The sequence below is a fragment of the Hemitrygon akajei genome, chromosome 19 (genome assembly GCF_048418815.1).
Source record: "Hemitrygon akajei chromosome 19, sHemAka1.3, whole genome shotgun sequence".
In the NCBI taxonomy this organism is placed as follows: Eukaryota; Metazoa; Chordata; class Chondrichthyes; order Myliobatiformes; family Dasyatidae; genus Hemitrygon; species Hemitrygon akajei.
In genome coordinates this window covers 2,411,372-2,430,757 of record NC_133142.1, presented here as the reverse complement: position 1 = coordinate 2,430,757, position 19,386 = coordinate 2,411,372, and the positions used below count along the sequence as shown (strand labels likewise).

General features: G+C 50.4%; 1 protein-coding gene across 1 annotated transcript in view; it reads right to left on the bottom strand.

Moving 5' to 3' along the window:
• Positions 1-19,386, bottom strand: part of LOC140742142 (cytosolic 10-formyltetrahydrofolate dehydrogenase-like) — a 55,635-nt gene that overhangs the window by 1,716 nt on the left and 34,533 nt on the right. The window contains exons 6-15 of the mRNA XM_073072945.1: positions 17,205-17,294; positions 14,231-14,365; positions 13,955-14,080; positions 12,543-12,634; positions 8,551-8,698; positions 5,211-5,330; positions 4,258-4,385; positions 3,649-3,799; positions 2,262-2,332; positions 738-843 (exon numbers count right to left, since the gene is read on the bottom strand). Coding sequence (XP_072929046.1) covers positions 738-843; positions 2,262-2,332; positions 3,649-3,799; positions 4,258-4,385; positions 5,211-5,330; positions 8,551-8,698; positions 12,543-12,634; positions 13,955-14,080; positions 14,231-14,365; positions 17,205-17,294 — 1,167 coding nt within the window. The remainder of the gene's footprint in view (positions 1-737; positions 844-2,261; positions 2,333-3,648; positions 3,800-4,257; positions 4,386-5,210; positions 5,331-8,550; positions 8,699-12,542; positions 12,635-13,954; positions 14,081-14,230; positions 14,366-17,204; positions 17,295-19,386) is intronic.

Below are 19,386 nucleotides of genomic sequence, written 5' to 3'. Positions count from 1 at the left end.
GTGGGTCAGACTGAGGGGGGGTGATCACAGTAAATGGGTCAGACTGAGGGGGGGAGATCACAGTAAATGTGTCAGACCGTGTGTCCTGCTCCTGTTCTGAGTTTTTTGATTCTTGCGTTCCTGATCTGTGCCTGTACGTGGCCCTTTGCACTGTGATGACCCCCGAACAGATCCCCAGTACAGAAAGATGGACTCTGAACATCACAGTCCATCTCACGTGATGATGCACCCTATTGCCTGCCCACACTGCATTCTCTCTCTGTCTGTAACTCTTCAAGCTGCATTGTGTTTGTGTTCTACCTCAATGCTCTGTGCCAGGATCTGATCTGTATGAACAAAAAATCCAAAAGTGAAGACGTGAACAAACGGCTGGGGGAGCTCAGTAGGTCAGATTAAGGCTTGGAGAGGAAGAGTTTTAATTGTTATATGCATAAGTCCCCGTGTGGACAGCTGCAATGAAAAACTTACTTGCAGCAGCATTGGAGACACAGAGCATCAATCACAAGAAAGGAAACATAAATTAGAACGGAAAATAAACAAGGTCCCTTTCGATGCAGGTGACCGAAGTGATCCTACACTGAGCTGGTGATTTAGATCGTGTTGGCTGAAAGAGGGAAAGGAATATAGCTGTTCCGGGACCCGGTGCTGTGGGACTTCAGGCTTCGAGTTTTGTTCATCAAATTTTCCACTGACCTTGTTACATGTGCAATAATGAACCCATTCCCTGACTTACATACCTGTGCAGGCTTCAGGACCACGGTATTACCCGCAGCAAGACAGGCTGCTGCCTTCCAAGCCAACATCATCAGCGGGTAGTTCCACGGGATCACAATTCCGCAGACACTGAAGGCAGAGGGGGCATAGGTCAGCACTGGAACATGGTCTTGCCCACAGCTGGACAGCACAGGAGCAGAATCAGCCATTCGGCCCATCGAGTCTGCTCTGCCATTCATCATGGCTGATTTACTATCCCTCTCAACCCCATTCTCCTGCCTTCTCCCTGTAAACATTGATGCCCTAACTAACCAAGAACCAATCAGCCTCTGCTTTAACTAAACGCAATGATGGCCTCCACAGCCATCTGTGGCAATGAATTCCACAGATTCACCACCCTCTGGTCAAAAAATTCCTCCTCATCTCTGTTCTAAAGGGATGTCCCTCTATTCTGAGGCTGTGTTCTCTGGTCCTAGACTCCACCAGAATCGGAAACATCCTCTCCACGTCTACTCTATCTAGGCCAGTCAATATTCAATAGGTTTCAAGGAGCTCTCCTCTCATTCTTCTAAACTCCAGTGATTACAGGTCCAGAGCCATAACAAGCTCCTGACATGTTAACCCTTTCACTCCTGGGATCATTGTTGTGAATGTCCTCTGGACCCTCTCCAATGCCCTCACATCTTTTCTCAGATAAGAGGCCCAAAACTGCTCACAATACTCCAAGTGCAGTCTGGCCAATGCCTTACAGCATTGCTAACATCACATTTGCCTCCCTCACCACCAAATCAACCTGCAAGTTCAGAAATCCTGCACTAGGACTCCCGTCCCTTTGCATCTCCAATTTTTGAGTTTTCTCCCCATTTAGAAAATAGTCTATGCCTTTACTCCTTCTACCAAAGTGCATGACCAACACTTCCCAACCCAGCATTCCATCTGCTCATTGTCTCGATCCTTCTGCAGACTCTCTGCTTCCTCAGCCTATCTTCATAAGTGAACTGGCCTGGGCACAGCACTGTAGGGCAGAGGTAGATTTGGAAAGATTTACTGAAGTGATCTCAGGAATGAGGGCCTTCAGTTACCTCTAGAGATTGGAAATTCTGGGCAGGTTCTCCTTGGAACAGAAGAGGTTGTGGTGGGGTGGCGGGGGGGGGGGAATAGAGAGAGGGGAAGGAGAGGGGGAAGAGGAAAGGGAAGGAGAAAGGGGAAAGGGGTCAGGGGAGAGTGAGGAGAGTGGGAGAGGGAGAGGGAAGGAGAGGGGAAGGGAGAAGGGGAAGGGAGAAGGGGAGAGGGGGTGAGAAGGGGAGAGGCGGGAAGAGGCTTTTATTCAGGTAGTAGTGAGCGTGTGGAACGCCCAGCCTGAAGGGGGGTGTTGGGGTAGTAGAGGCAGATACATTAGGGACATTTAAGAATCTCTTAGATAGGCACATGGATAATAGAAAAATGGTGGAAGGAAGGGCTAGATTGATCCTGGAATAAGTTAAAAGGCTGGCGCAACAGTGTGGGCCGAATGGCCTGTACTGTACTGTTCTGCCGGCCATCCTTACCCTATGGGCTCCCTCCTGGTGAAGGTCAGGTTGTGGTTCGGTCGAGCCTGGTTGATCGGGATGGTGGATCCCTGTGGGGGAAGCAAAGACAGTGTTACACAGGTTCAGGAGTCGGGGCAGGTGAGGGTCTGGTGCCCTGGGCGATGACTGGGGACCTCAGCCGTGTCGGGTCTGCAGGTAGATAGGTACTCACGGGCACACCAGCATGTGTACACGGCCTGACACAACGTGTGTATGTGTTGGGCACAGACTGACCAGGTGTGTACGGTACACATACACACATGGTAATGTACAGGTGTGTGTAGATGTACAGGCACGCAGGCCTGTGTCTAAAGTATCCTGCCTGCTGAAGGCACAGGCAAGCAGGGGCATACAGCCGTGTATACACGTGCATGCTTGTATACAGTGCATACACGAGTGTGTGAGCATGTACAGCTGTGTACATGCTCAAGTGTCTGTGTACGGCTGCGTACATACACTTGTGACTGTGTACAGCTCTGTACATGTGTGTGATTGTGTAAAGCTGTGTACACATGTGTCTGATTGTGTAAAGCTATGTACACTTGTGTGTGATTGGATACAGCCATGTACACACCTGTGTAATTGTGTAAAGGTGTGTGCAAATGTGTGTGAGTGCACAGCTATGTACACGTGTGTGAGTGTGCACAGCCATGTGCTGGTGTGTGTCAGACTGCGGTACTGATGTACAGGTGTAAAAGTGTGTTCTGGTGTTCATGGTGGATCGGTGTACAGATCTGTGCCAATGTATGGTCAATGCTGACAGTGCGTGTGTGTGCTTACATGCCCTTGTGAGCTAATGTGCCAGCGCACAGAGCTGTGCCAGTGATCATCTGTGAGTTAGTGTGCCAGTGTGCCAGTGTGAGCTAGTGTGCCAGCGCACAGAGCTGTGCCAGTGATCATCTGTGAGTTAGTGTGCCAGTGTGCCAGTGTGAGCTAGTGTGCCAGCGCACAGAGCTGTGCCAGTGATCATCTGTGAGTTAGTGTGCCAGTGTGCCAGTGTGAGCTAGTGTGCCAGCGCACAGAGCTGTGCCAGTGATCATCTGTGAGTTAGTGTGCCAGTGTGCCAGTGTGAGCTAATGTGCCAGCGCACAGAGCTGTGCCAGTGATCATCTGTGAGTTAGTGTGCCAGTGTGCCAGTGTGAGCTAGTGTGCCAGCGCACAGAGCTGTGCCAGTGTTTGTCTGTGAGCCCGTGTCCGTCTGTGTGCTGGAGTGAGTGCCGGTTTCACTCTGGGTGCCGGTTTCACTCTGAGTGCAGGTTTCACTCTGGGTACCAGTTTCACTCTGAGTGCAGGTTTCACTCTGGGTACCAGTTTCACTCTGAGTGCCGGTTTCACTCTGGGTGCCGCCGGTGAGAGACGCTCGCACCTGGATCTTGTCACACCATCCGGCGAAGTAGCGGAAAGTCTGGATGGACATGCCCACGTGCGTTTTCAGTGCCAGCGTGTAGACGGCGCCTGAGTCGATGGCTTCAATCGTCGCCAGTTCCTCCTGGTGTTCCTCCATCAGATCCGCCAGTCTGGGGGAGATTGAAACCATAAGCATGGAGCAGAATTAGGCCATTCAGCCCACGGAGTTTGCTCCGCCGTTCCATCATGGCTGATTTATTATCCCTCTCAACCCTGTTCTCCTGCCTTCTCCCATAACCCATGACTCCCTGACCAATCAAAAACCTATCAACCTCTGTTTTAAATATACCCAGTGACCTTTCCTCCACAGCCATCTGTGGCAACGAATTCCACAGGGTCACCACCCTCTGGCTAAAGACATCCCTCCTCATGGACATTCCTCTATTCTGAGGCTGTGTCCTCTGGCCCTGTGGCGGTAAATTCCCCAGATTCACCACCCTCTGTCCCTGCAGCCAGCACCAGCTTCACCTCAGGGCAGTTCCCGATACCCAATTCCTCAGCCATAAAACATCGGAGCAGAGGCTCTCGTGATCTCTGCAGCATCCTGTCACTTCAATAATGTGTTTACCTGTAGATCAGTCTGCCCCGGTCCCTGGGGTTCATCTTGCCCCACTTGCCAGACTCAAAGGCTTCTTTGGCTGCAGCCACTGCCTTGTCCACGTCAGAGACCTGGGCCAGGGACACCTTGCAGATCACCTGGGGCAGAGACAGACGGGGTGAGAGAGGCAGCAATGCGTGTGAGAAGGGTAGATAGACAGAAAGAGAGGGAGACAGAGAGTGAGAAACAGATGGGGAGTGACAGAGGGAAACAGAAAGAGAGAGAGGCAGAGGGAAGCAGAGTCAGAAACAGAGAGATAGAGAGAGAGAGATAGAAACAGAGAGAGACAGTGAGAGAGAGACAGACAGACACAGGGGGAGTGACAGAGAGGGAAACAGAGAGACAGTAACAGAGGAAGGCAAAGGGAAGCAGAGACAGAAACAGAGACAGAGACAGAGACAATGACAGACAGAGACAGACAGAGAGAGATAGAAACAGAGAGAGGCAGTGAGAGAACAGAGAGAAACAGAAAGAGAGAGGGAGAGAAGGAGGAACGGAGAGAAGGAGGAAGGGAGAAAGACGAGAGTTTGGTTTAGGAAATGAGAGGAGATGATAGAGTGAGTCAGAGAGTGAAATAATGAGTGAAATAGCAGGTGAGGGTTAGAGGGAATGGGCAGCATGGTTGGAGAATCTTCCTATCTCCACGTCAGTCTCAGGCTCTCCCTCCCTCTCTCTGGATTGAGCTGCCAGCGGAAGTGTTGGACGTGGGTTTGATATCTACATTTAAGAGAAGTTTGGATAAGTACAAGGATGGGAGGGGTATCAGAGCTATGATCCAGGTATGGGTCAGTAGGACCAAGCAGAATAACAGTTCAGCATGGACTAGATGGGCTGAAGGGCCTGTTTCTGTGCTGTAGGGCTCCATGATTCTCTCCAGATGGATTCTCTGGGGATTCTGACTGAAGACTGTGCCGCAGACTCACCGAGCCATCCGTCGGATTGATGGAGTGGTACCAATTCCCTCCTTCTGCGTCAACAAACTCTCCGTTGATGAAGGCTTGGTGGGGCATGCGGATCGTCAAGTTGTTAACGTTCATTTCAATCTGTAGTTCCAGAAAATCAGCAAAAAGTTAAATCAAATTAACCCTCTACGTCTGAGATTGGAACTCCAGATCAGTCCACCCCATCTCTACTTCCTCAGGAGGCTGAAGTAATTTCCGATGTCCCTGTCGACCCTCACCAATCTGTATCAACACACATTCGACAGCTTCCCATCCGGATGCATCGCAGCTCGGTATGGAAACTGCTCTGCCCGGGACCGCAGAGAGTGGTGGACATCACGGAAACCAGCCTCCCCTCCACTGTCTACACTTCCCACTGCCTCGGTAAAGCAGCCGGCATCATCAAAACCCCCTCCCACCCCCGACTTTCCCTCTTCTTTCTCCTCCCATCATCCATTATAACCCCTTAGGGCATCGATAAGGAAGAATTTTTTTTTTATCTGGGGGTGGTAAATCTGTGGAATTTATTGCCACAGACAGCTGTGGAGGCCATTGGGTGTATTTAAAGTGAAGGTTGATTAGTCAGGGTGTGAAAGGTTATGGGAAGAAGACAGGAGCATGTGGTTGAAAGGGATGGAGCAGACTCGATGGGCCGATTGGCCTAATTCTGTTCTTATGGTCTTATCAGCAAATATGATTGCGTGATATTTAAACTGGAGAATGAAGCCCTGTGCTGCAAGACCAGGACAACCCTCCTGCATGGGCATAAAATGGCCAGACCACTCACCCCACACAAAGGGCAGGGCATCTCCAAGGAGAACCCACCACATCTCGTTGTTCTGCAGCTTCCCTGACAGCACCTCTGAAATCTGCGGTCTCCAACTCAACCAAGGACAAGGGCGTCAGGGGTCTGGTCAGGACTACCACCCACAGGTCCCCCCCTAAGGTGCACACGCTTGGAAATTCTCCATGGCCATTTTATTAGGTACACCAGTACATCTGCTCATTAATGGAAATATCTAATCAGCCAATCAGGTGGAAGCAACTCAATGCATAGAAGCGTGCAGACATGGTCAAGAGGTTCAGATGTTGTTCAAACCAAACATCAGAACGGGGAAGAAATGTGATCTAAGTAACTTTAACTGTGGAATGATTGTTGGTGCCAGACGGGGTGGTTTGAGTATCTCAGAAACTGCTGATCTCCTGGGATTTTCACGCACAATAATCTTTAGAAGCTGACAGTAACTCAAATGACCCTGTTTTACAGCAGTGGTGTGCAAAGAGCATGTCTGAATGTACAGCACATCGAACTTTGAAGTAGGTGGTTTACAGAAGCACAAGGCCACTGGCATACATTCAGTGGCCACTTCTTTAGGTACCTGAGGTAACGAGGGTATATCACCATTGAATTCTCTTTGGGGTGAAATGCTGAGACCTCCTCCGCACCAGGATTGTGGGGCCAGGGGGACTGCAGCAGTACAAGGGGATGTCTCACTCCCACCTTCTCAAGGACAGGACAAGTGGGAGTCACTGTTGTTGGCCACATCACACAGACAGATAGGGGGAGGGAACTCAGAGGTAGACAGCAGACCGGCACCTGTCACCTCATGTTCCTGGCTGTAAGGTGGCATGAGACCATGGTCCTCAGGGCTGCTGTGCCTACCTCCCCAAAACCAGGAGAACCCACAACGGCACGAGCTCATCCAGTGACTGGAATGGGCCAGGCCATTCGGCCCTTCCTGCTCCCCCTCCCCATTCATTAAGACAGACTTTCCACCTCAGCTCCAGTGTCCAGCACTACCTCATCCCTTCATCAGGATGAAGAGTCTCGGCTGGAATTTTCGACTGTTTATTCCCCTCCAGCATTTTGTGTGTGTGTTATTCTGGATTTCCAGCATCTGCAGTATCTCTTGTTTTTAAGACTTACTACCCTCCCCACACCCCTCACTTCACTTTGTGCCCAGAAATCCATCTTAATTAAGCTCAGAGATTCCACATCCCTCTGGGGTAGAGAGTTCCAATGACTTGCCAGCCTCTGAATGAAAACAGTTTCACCATCTCTATACCAAACGGTGTCCCCTGGTCCTAGACCACTTCCCCCCAGACAGGGGAAAGTCCTTCTTCAGCTGTACCTCTGAGGCCATGGATAATTCAGAATGTTTCAATGATATGTCCTAGTCTCCTACCCTAGCAGACCTCGTCTCATGCTCTGGGTGTGGAAGAGTGAGGGGTAACAAAGAGTGAGAGTATATTGAAGTGGGGGGTATTAAAGAGTGAGGGGTATTTGAAGAGTGAGGAAGTAATGAAGAGTGAGGGGGTATTGAAGAGTGAGGGGTAATGAAGGGTGAGGGGGCATTGAAGGGTGAGAGGGCATTGAAGGGTGGTGAGGGGGCATTGAAGGGTGAGGGAGTAATGAAGGGTGAGGGGGTATTGAAGAGTGAGGAGTAACAAAGGGTGAGAGAGTATTGAAGGTTGAGGGGGTAATGAAGAGTGAGGGGTAATGAAGGGTGAGGGGGTAATGCAGAGTGAGGAGTAATGAAGGGTGAGGGGGCATTGAAGGGTGAGGGGGTATTGAAGGGTGAGGGGGTATTGAAGAGTGGGGGGTATTGAAGAGTGGGGGGTATTGAAGGGTGAGGGGGTATTGAGTGAGGGGGTAATGAAGGGTGAGGGGGTATTGAAGACTGAGGGGATAATGCAATAAGACTGGGTGGGATATTGACAGGAGTAGTGATCAAGGGTAAGTTGGACTGAGTTGGGATCATTTCCATATATATAGAACAATCTATGATTCAAAAGTGCTCACAAATCATTTTCTGGTTTGGCACAGGCTGGACTGTGAGCTCAGAAAGAACCTTTTATTGCTCAAGAAATAGATTAAGAGGAGATTTGATACGGCTATACAAAATTATGAGCAGTTCCAATAGGGTAAGTTCAAACAAGCTTTGCCATTGAGATTTGGTAAGGCTAGAGGTCATAGCTAAAGGGTGGAAGGTGAAATGTTGATGGGGAAACTCTCCACTCAGGGTGGTGAGAGTGTGGAATGAGCTACCGGTGGAAGTGGTAGACACGATTTTGATTGCAACATTTAGGAGAGGTTCAGATGAGTACATGGATGGGGAAGGGGTGTCGACCGGTGGTCCGGACGCAGGTCAGTGGAATGACAGGCTAGCTGGGCTGAAGCTCTTGCATCTGCACTGCAGTGCTCTCTGACTCCATGGCCTTTCCTTGGCACTGCCAATTTAAGACCTTAAGCTATTTCCATTTTACGTGTTTTTTGGGCCACTGATGAGTTTCCTGACATATTAATGGAAACTCCACGTACGTAGTCTATCACCATCTCCTCTTCCTCATCCTCGCCCCGGAACTTCCTCACGATCATCTGCATGAAGTCCTCGAAGGTAGTGGCCATGTAGACATCTTCATTCTGCAGTTGAAGACCGTTGCATTTCAGCCTGATTTCTTCCACCAGCCTATGGGCAACAAGGAGACTCAGTCAGAAGCAGTCCGGTTCTCACCACACCAGGACTAGGGTCATTGACAGGTGGACAAGCTATGTTGGTGCTGGGAGCATGCTGACACTTCTGGCTATAACCAGATAGTGTTGGATGTTGAGGCCAACCACACATTCACTGCATGTGAAATCTTGCCTAATAAATTGTTCAAAGAAATAACGAGCAGGAGAGTCAAAGGAAAATGGGTGGATGTTGTGTACTTAGATTTTCAGAAGGAGAATATTGGAGAGGGTTCAGAGCAGGTTCATGAGAATGATTCCGCAAATAAATGAAAGGGTTATCATGAGCAGAGATTGAAGGCCCTGGGCCTGTATCTGCTGGAATTTAGCAGAATGGGGAGGTGGAATCTCATTGAAACCTGTTGAATGTTGAAAGGCCTAGGCAGATGTGGAGAGGATGTTTCCTTTGGTGGAGGAGTCTAGAACCGGAGTGCACAATCTAAAATAGAGAGACGTCCATTCAGAACAGAGGTAAGGAGGAATTTCTTGAGCCAGAGGGTGATGAATCTATGGAATCCATTACCCCAGGCAGTTGTGGAGGCCACAGCATTGTGTGTATTTCAGGTAGAGATTGATAGGTCCTTGATTGGTCAGGGTGTGAAAGGTTCTGGGGAATGGGGTTGAGAGGGAAATGGATCAGCCATGATGAAATGGTGGAGCAGACTCAATGAAATAGTAGCGTAGTGGTTAGTGCAATCAGTTTACAATGCCAGCGAACACTGATTGCAATTCAGTTCCCACCACTGTCGGTAAGGAGTTTGTACGTTCTCCCCGTGAATGTGTGGGCTTCCTCCAGCCGCTCCAGTTTCCTCCCACAGTCCAAAGATGTATGGTTAGCAAGGATTAGTAAGCTGTGGGCATGCTATGTTGGTGCTGGAAGTATGATGCGACCCTGTCGTCTGCCCCCTGCACGTCTTCAGACACAAGCAATACATTTTACTCCCCGTTTCGACAGATGGATGTACACGTGACAAATAAAGCAAATCTTTCATTTTTTTTGAATTTGATCTGATTTGCCCTGATAAACATTTCTTCCTTGTTTATAGACACAGTGTAAAGTTCAGTAATAAAACAAGAGATTTCAGCTTCCTCAACCCATATCACATCTTTATCGCAGGAAGAACTTTCACAGCAACCCTGCCCCTGTGAAGGTGCAGTGGCTTCATCAGATTATAATTAACAAGTTAATGCAAGAATCTGATGAATGATTCATCGAAAAACAAATCAAAGAACAAAGGGTAATGTTTATCATTCCTGGTAGAAGTGTTGCATGAGGCTCACAGACCTTCAGGATAACATCAAACACAGCGAGGCAGAGCCACTGCAGAGAGAACTGTCCAGGTTAATTCACGTCAATGACCTTTCACTACCTGCCTTCTGACCCGCGGAGTGATTCCAGAACATTTGTGCTCTATTCCACTTTCCCAGCAGACATGGCGTTTTGCTTCAGGTGCTGTGACGTCAGTGCTGGGAATCTCTGTCTCTGTGTTCACTCCTGATTCTCTTCAAACATTGAAGATTGGCTCTATTGGTGACAACGTATCAGAATATACAGTGAAACATGTTGTGTGCATCAAATCAAATCGGAGAGGATGGTGCTGGGCAGCCTGCAAGTGTCACCATGCTTCTGGCTCCAGGTTAGCTTGCCCACAACTCGCTAACCCGAACTCGCGCGTCCTTGCACCGCGGGAGGAACCTGGAGCACTCGGAGGAAGCCCGCGCAGTCACGGGGGGAGCATACAAACTCCTTTCAGATAGTGGGGGGTAATGAACTGTAAGGCGTTGCACTAACCACTACACGACCGTTCTGTCACAGTAAAGCCAGGGTAACTGAGGTCAGTGGGAGCTGACTGCGCCGGAAGTGAGTTCGAGGACCGCGAGGTAATGTCGCAGCTCTGTAAAACCTTGCTTAGTCCACACTTCCTGTGTTTTGTTCTGGCCATCTTCATGTTCTCCCCCCTCTCCGAGGAGGTTGCTGCACCCCTTGGGGGTTTACTAGTGAACTGATGTGCTTTCCCCACGAGCCGATGCTGGGTTCATCCTCATCTGGTACAGAAGAGGCCTGCCTGCTCAGTATCACATGTAGCCCATTCTGCCCATTGGATCCATGCCTGCTCCATGGAGTCCCGATCCCCCCTCCTCATCCCTTCAATCGATGTCCAGGGGTGCACTGTAGAATGCATCCTGACTGGCTCCATCGTGGCCTGACACGGCAGTTCTTATCCAGAGGCTGCAAAAGGTCACGGACTCAGGCCTCCCCACCACTGCCTCAAGAATTCATCATGGATGACTATTGGTGACCTAATACAGTTCGAAGGGGTCTGCACCCCACAATGCACTCAGAATGTCTGCCTGCACTGCACTCTCTCTCTAACACTTAATTCTGCATTCTGTTATCGCTTCACCTTGCACGGGGATCTGAACCAGCTGAGAAAATGTCAGGGTGGAATTTAATGCAGACAAGTGTGAGGTCATGGTCACAGGGAGAACATGAAAACTCCACAGGGACAGGGATCAAACCGGGGACTCTGCAGCTATTAGTAATGGTTCCAGCCTCTGCACCAGCTCCTAGGTACGTCACAATCCGCCCCAATCACACACACAAACAAAACTAAACATTTCCAATCAGTTCTGCTTTTCCATAACTGTGACTCGCATGGATTCTGAATATGAAGGGGTTCCTGTGAACAATGGCAGGAGTATTACCTGCCCACATCCATCAACACCCCTCCTGGGGAGTGTTACCTGACCACATCGATCGACACCCCTCCTGGGGAGTGTTACCTGACCACATCGATCGACACCCCTCCTGGGGAGTGTTACCTGACCCCCATCCATCAACACCCCTCCTGGGGAGTATTACCTGCCCACATCCATCAACACCCCTCCTGGGGAGTATTACCTGCCCACATCCATCAACACCCCTCCTGGGGAGTGTTACCTGACCACATCGATCGACACCTCTCCTGGGGAGTGTTACCTGCCCACATCCATCAACACCCCTCCTGGGGAGTATTACCAGCCCACATCGATCGACACCCCTCCTGGGGAGTATTACCTGACCCCCATCCATCAACACCCCTCCTGGGGAGTGTTACCTGACCACATCGATCGACACCCCTCCTGGGGAGTATTACCAGCCCACATCGATCGACACCCCTCCTGGGGAGTATTACCTGACCCCCATCCATCAACACCCCTCCTGGGGAGTGTTACCTGACCACATCGATCGACACCCCTCCTGGGGAGTGTTACCTGACCACATCCATCAACACCCCTCCTGGGGAGTGTTACCTGACCACATCGATCGACACCCCGCCTGGGGAGTGTTACCTGACCCCCATCCATCAACACCCCTCCTGGGAAGTGTTACCTGCCCACATCCATCAACACCCCTCCTGGGGAGTGTTACCTGACCACATCGATCGACACCCCGCCTGGGGAGTGTTACCTGACCCCCATCCATCAACACCCCTCCTGGGGAGTATTACCTGCCCACATCGATCGACACCCCGCCTGGGGAGTGTTACCTGACCACATCCATCAACACCCCTCCTGGGGAGTGTTACCTGACCACATCGATCGACACCCCTCCTGGGGAGTGTTACCTGCCCACATCGATCGACACCCCTCCTGGGGAGTGTTACCTGACCACATCGATCGACACCCCTCCTGGGGAGTGTTACCTGACCACATCGATCGACACCCCTCCTGGGGAGTGTTACCTGCCCACATCGATCGACACCCCTCCTGGGGAGTGTTACCTGACCACATCGATCGACACCCCTCCTGGGGAGTATTACCTGACCACATCCATCGAGGCAGCTCCAGACTTGAAGAAATCAGTTGTTTCCACGATTTCCGCCACGTTCGAGAGTATGCCTTTCCAAACAGCCTGGAAGCAAGGACATACGGAACAACATTAAACATGGTGAGGAAAAGTAGGACACAGCATCAGAGGGGTTCCATCAGATCATGACACCCTCCGAAGTACACGGAGTGAAACTCCCTCCCCACCGTCCCATCACACACTCCCTCCCCACCGTCCCATCACACACTCCCTCCACACCGTCCCATCACACACTCCCGGGGTCAGACACAGAGTGAATCTCCCTCCACACCGTCCCATCACACACTCCCGGGGTCAGACACAGAGTGAATCTCCCTCCACACCGTCCCATCACACACTCCCGGGGTCAGACACAGAGTGAATGTCCCTCCACACCGTTCCATCACACACTCCCGGGGTCAGACACAGAGTGAATCTCCCTCTACACCGTCCCATCACACACTCCTGGGGTCAGACACAGTGAATCTCCCTCCACACCATCCCATCACACACTCCCGGGGTCAGACACAGAGTGAATCTCCCTCCACACCATCCCATCACACACTCCCCCCACACTGTCCCATCACACACTCCCTCCACACCGTCCCATCACATACTCCCTCCACACCGTCCCATCCCACACTCCCTCCATACTGTCCCATCACACACTCCCCCCACACCGTCCCATCACACACTCCCTCCACATCGTCCCATCACACACTCCCTCCACACCGTCCCATCACACTCTCCCTCCACACCATCCCATCACACACTCCCTCCACACCGTCCCATCACACACTCCCGGGGTCAGACACAGAGTGACACTCCCTCCACACCGTCCCATCACACACTCCCGGGGTCAGACACAGAGTGAATCTCCCTCCACACCGTCCCATCACACACTCCCTCCACACCATCCCATCACACACTCCCTCCACACCATCCCATCACACACTCCCGGGGTCAGACACTGAGTGAAGCTCCCCCCACACCGTCCCATCACACACTCCCGGGGTCAGACACAGAGTGAATCTCCCTCCACACCGTCCCATCACACACTCCCAGGGTCAGACACAGAGTGAATCTCCCTCCACACCGTCCCATCACACACTCCCGGGGTCAGACACAGAGTGAAGCTCCCTCCACACCGTCCCATCACACACTCCCGGGGTCAGACACAGAGTGAATCTCCCTCCACACTGGGTCGAAGTCAAAGTGGGAAATTTACCCAAATGGCTGGTGCTGTGATTGTGTGATGCTATCAATTACATACCATGTCCTGCCCAGAAAACAGGAACAGTGGTCCATCATATTAGACTGCACGGCCACATGACCATCCCAAATTCCTCACTATACTGTGTTCCTCTGAGCTTCTGAATCACTTACTCGAATTTCCTCTTTGATCTTCTTCTCTTCTTCAGTTAACTCCAGCGAGGAGCTCTCAGTGGAGGAGAAGTACTTTGAGGCTGGAATCATCTTCCCATCTTCAAACTGGAGGTTTTTCACCAACAGCTGAAAAGCAACCAGAATCTCTGAGGAACTCACCGGATTCTGGGCTGAAGCAGTTCGATGAGTTCCCGCCTTCCATGCCCCATGTTCCGGTCCTCCACCCCCCCCCACCCCCGTTAGGTGCTAGAGTTTTCCAACGCAAAGCCTTGTTACCATTTTCCCATCATTGCCAAAGAGGACCAGTCCATTTCTGGCCACGACAGCAGGTCTAGGAGCTCCAGGAATCTCCAGAGCCTGCCCCTGCGGAGGAGCACTATCCAGGAGCGTTGAGCCGAAAAACGTCAGTTTCTGGAAGAGAGAGAAGGAATGACTCATCACATTGCTCTGAGCAGCCACAGGAAAGGAAACAGGTCTTTAGCACATACCCCAGCCCACCCATCCACTCAGATCATGGCAGACACAAGACAGACCGTCCACAACCTTCGCCCACATTTCTAGCTGCCTCGGTAAAGCAACCGGCAGAATCATCCGCCCCAGACTATCCCCCTCCTCTCTCCTCCCTTCGGACAGAAGATAGAAACCTGAGAACAGGTAACTTCAGACCCGAGGATAACATCTGTCCCGCGGTTACAAGACTTTTGAATAGACCTCTTGTGTGATAATGTAGAAAGCTCGATCTGCAAATCCACCTGACGGAGGACCTTGCTCTTGTCTGCCTGCACAGCACTTTCTCTGCATTCGGCACTTTGCTACTGCGTCTCCCTCTGAACTACCCTGTGTGGAATAATCGGTATGGGTGACAAGCAAAACATTGCCCCTTCAATCCTTCCATCAAACTATGCCCCCCAGGTTTGGTCTCACCTATGCCGGGGAAAAGGCTATAACAAGACAGCTTAGCTATGTACCTCCTGATCTTCTACCCGGAGAAACTCGACTCTGATCTTATACCCGGAGAAACTCGACTCTGATCTGATACCCGGAGAAACTCGACTCTGATCTTATACCCGGAGAAACTCGACTCTGATCTTATACCCGGAGAAACTCGACTCTGATCTTCTACCCGGAGAAACCCCACTCTGATCTTATACCCAGAGAAACTCGACTCTGATCTTATACCCGGAGAAACTCCACTCTGATCTTATACCCGGAGAAACTCCACTCTGACCTTATACCCGGAGAAACTCCACTCTGACCTTATACCCGGAGAAACTCGACTCTGATCTTATACCCGGAGAAACTCGACTCTGATCTTATACCCGGAGAAACTCCACTCTGACCTTATACCCGGAGAAACCCCACTCTGATCTTATACCCGGAGAAACTCGACTCTGATCTTATACCCGGAGAAACTCGACTCTGATCTTATACCCGGAGAAACTCGACTCTGATCTTATACCCGGAGAAACTCGACTCTGATCTTATACCCGGAGAAACTCCACTCTGACCTTATACCCGGAGAAACCCCACTCTGATCTTATACCCGGAGAAACTCGACTCTGATCTTATACCCGGAGAAACTCGACTCTGATCTTATACCCGGAGAAACTCGACTCTGATCTTATACCCAGAGAAACTCGACTCTGATCTTATACCCGGAGAAACTTGACTCTGATCTGATACCCGGAGAAACTCGACTCTGTAACACAGGTTGAGAGGTTTTGATATTGGTGAACCAGAGTCAGAATCATGTTTAATATCACCAGCATATGAAATCTGTTGTTTTCAGGAGCAGTACATTGCAATTGTTCGTTTGTTGTGAGCCGTGTTGTACGATGTGGGCAAACATGGTCTTTCGATGATCGTGATTGTTCTTGGCAATTTTTTCCACAGAACTGGTTTGCCATTGCCTTCTTCTGGGCAGTGTCTTTACAAGACGGGTGACCCCAGCCGTTATCAATACTCTTCAGAGATTGTCTGCCTGGTGTCAGTGGTCGCATAACCAGGACTTGTGATATGCCCCGGCTGCTCATACAACCATCCACCACCTGCTCCCATGGGTAGCAGGTGACCCTGATCGGGGGCTAAGCAGGTGCTACACCCTGCCCATGGGTGACCTGCAGGCTAGCGGAGGGAAGGAGCACCTCACACCTCCTTTGGTAGAGACATATCTCCACCCCAGCACCCCACATTGCAATACATAGTATAAACTACAAATTTTAATTAAATAACTGGAGCAAAAAGAGACAAAAATAGTGATGTTCTGAGGTAGATCTTGGGAGCTATGGGGTTAGTGTAGGAAGGTGGGAAAGAGATCTGATTGAAAGGTGAAGAAAGCTCTGATCTGGATTCAGTCATCACCTGTACATTGGACCATGCTTCGTTTGCGTTAACAGCCTACACAGCCGAGGAAGTGCTGGGGGCAGCCCACAAGTGTTGCCACACATTCCAACGCCAACATAACTTACCCACAATGCTCGGAGAACCTCGCAGAACACAACAAGACAGAAGTTCTAAGTAAAACTATTATTGAAGTACGTATGTGTCACCTTATACTACCCGGAGATTCATTTTCTCACAGGTGTTCATAACAGAACAAAGAAATACAATGCATAGAAAACAGAGAAACATTGAAACCCTACAGCACCATACAGGCCCTTCAGCCCGCAATGCCGTGCCGAACACGTCCTTACCTTAGAAATGATAATCAGTGAAAAGTTACACACAAAGACGAACAAGCAACCACTGTGCAAGAGAAGACAAACTTTGTAAATACAAAAAAACAGATAGATAGATGGACAGACAGACAGCCAGGTAGACAGATCTATATATAGATAGATAGATAGATAGATAGATAGATAGATAGATAGATAGATAGATAGATAGATAGATAGATAGATAGATAGATAGTTGGATAGACAGACAAATAGATAAATGGATAGATAGGTAGATAGTTGGACAGATGGACAGATAGTTAGACAGACGGACAGATAGATAGATAGATAGACAGACCATAAGTGATGGAATCACTTGAGAGTTGTGTTGGGTGAAGTTATCCACAGTGTTTCAGCAGCCTGCTGGATGAAGGTTAATTTCTGTTCCTGAACCTGGTGGTGTGGGTCCTGAGGATCCCACAACAAGCAATCACTGTGCAGAAGAACGAGCCCCGTTCCTTCCTCACACCCTGCTCCGGCTCTTAATGGTCCTGTAGAGTTGGACGATGGGTGCCGACTCCCTGCTGTGTGCTTACCTGCCCATTCACCTCAGCCCAGGCTCCTGGGACCTTGTCATTACCCCGGATCCAGTTGTGAATGGCCTCAGCTGGCTGGTCCCAGTTGACCTACGAGCAGAGAAATGAGTGAGTCCTCTGTTCTCTGGGCCACGGGTCACCATCACTGACCGTCTCCACACCCAGGCTGACCCACGCACCGCGGCGTGACCTACGTGCTGACCGTAACACCTGCCCACTCCCAAACCCCACCATCAAAACCGTGAACTACGCTTTCTGACCCTGCACCACACATCTAACAGTAGTCTTTCCCCCAGAGTGGAGATGACTAATACAAGGGGCATCATTTTAAGGTGATTGGGGAAAGTATAGGGGGTTAAACAGCTAGGATCTTTACACAGTGGGGTGGGTGTGTGGAATGCCCTGCCAGGGGTGGTGTAGAGGCAGGGACATCTAAGAGACTCCTAAATAGGCACATGGATGACAGAAACATGGAGGGTTTTATGGAAGGAAAGGGTTAGATTGATCTTAGGGTGGGTTTAAAAAGTCAGCACAACATTGTGGGCTGAAGGAGTAACGGTAATGTTTTGTACTGTTTCACACTCAGTGACCGCTTGAATAGGAACCTCCGGCCACTGAGTGTGTGTCCGTGGTCTTCTGCTGCTGTAGCCCGTCCACTTCAAGGCTCGACGTGTTGTATATTCAGAGATGCTCTTCTGCACACCACTGTTGTAACGAGTGGTTATTTGAGTTACTGTCACCTTCCTGTCAGCTTGACCCAGTCTGACCGTTCTCCTCTGACCTCTCTCACTTTCACCCACAGAACTGCCTGTCACTGGGTGTTTTTCACACCATTCTCTGTAAACTCTAGAGACTGTGGTGTGTGAAAATCCCAGCAGATCAGCAGCTTCTGAGATACTCAAACCACCCCGTCTGGCACCAACAATCATTCCACAGTCAAAGTCACTTAGATCTCATTTCTTCCCCATTCTGACGTTTGGTCTGAACAACAGCTGAACTTCTTGACCGTGTCTGCATGCTTTTATGCATTGAGTTGCTGCCACACGATTGGCCGATGAAATATTTGCATCAACGAGGTGTACAGGTGTACCTGATGAAGTGCTGTTCACTATTCTACACCATGCCAGCGCAGGTGTCCGTGTATGTGGATCCTTCGTGATTCAACGTCTGCTTTTAATCTGAAAATGTCCTCGGGATGGTTGCTGCATTACTGGCCTTTAATGATCTCATATTGTCAGGCAGTAATGAATCCTCTAACCTTCCTGGTTCACTTCCACTCTGTGCTACTGACGGTCACTCAATAACCCTCTTCCCCCAGACCCCCGTGTTTCAGACCTCTGGTGTCACAGAGCACAGTGTGAGGCCATTCGGCCATACTAGTCCAAGTTGACCAAGATCCAATCCCATTGGTCCAGATCCCTCTAAACTTTTCCTATCCATGTACCTGCCCAAATATTTCTTAAATGGCACAATTTTACCTGTTTCAATCACTTCCCCTAACAGCCCATTCCATATACTGACCGCCCTCAGATTCCAACTAAATCTCTCCCCTCTCACCTTCAACCTCTGCCTCTGAGATATTGACTCCACCAAACCTGGGGAAACAGACCGTGTGAATCCAGCCTGTCTAAGCCCCTCAAGTGCCACAGTAGTGTAGCAGTTAGTGCGACACAATTCCAGCTCGGAGTGTTAGCGCGACACAATTCCAGCTCGGAGTGTTAGCGCGACACAATTCCAGCTCGGAGTGTTAGCGCGACACAATTCCAGCTCGGAGTGTTAGCGCGACACAATTCCAGCTCGGAGTGTTAGCGCGACACAATTCCAGCTCGGAGTGTTAGCGCGACGCAATTCCAGCTCGGAGTGTTAGCGCGACACAATTCCAGCTCGGAGTGTTAGCGCGACACAATTCCAGCTCGGAGTGTTAGCGCGACACAATTCCAGCTCGGAGTGTTAGCGCGACACAATTCCAGCTCGGAGTGTTAGCGCGACACAATTCCAGCTCGGAGTGTTAGCGCGACACAATTCCAGCTCGGAGTGTTAGCGCGACACAATTCCAGCTCGGAGTGTTAGCGCGACACAATTCCAGCTCGGAGTGTTAGCGCGACACAATTCCAGCTCGGAGTGTTAGCGCGACGCAATTCCAGCTCGGAGTGTTAGCGCGACGCAATTCCAGCTCGGAGTG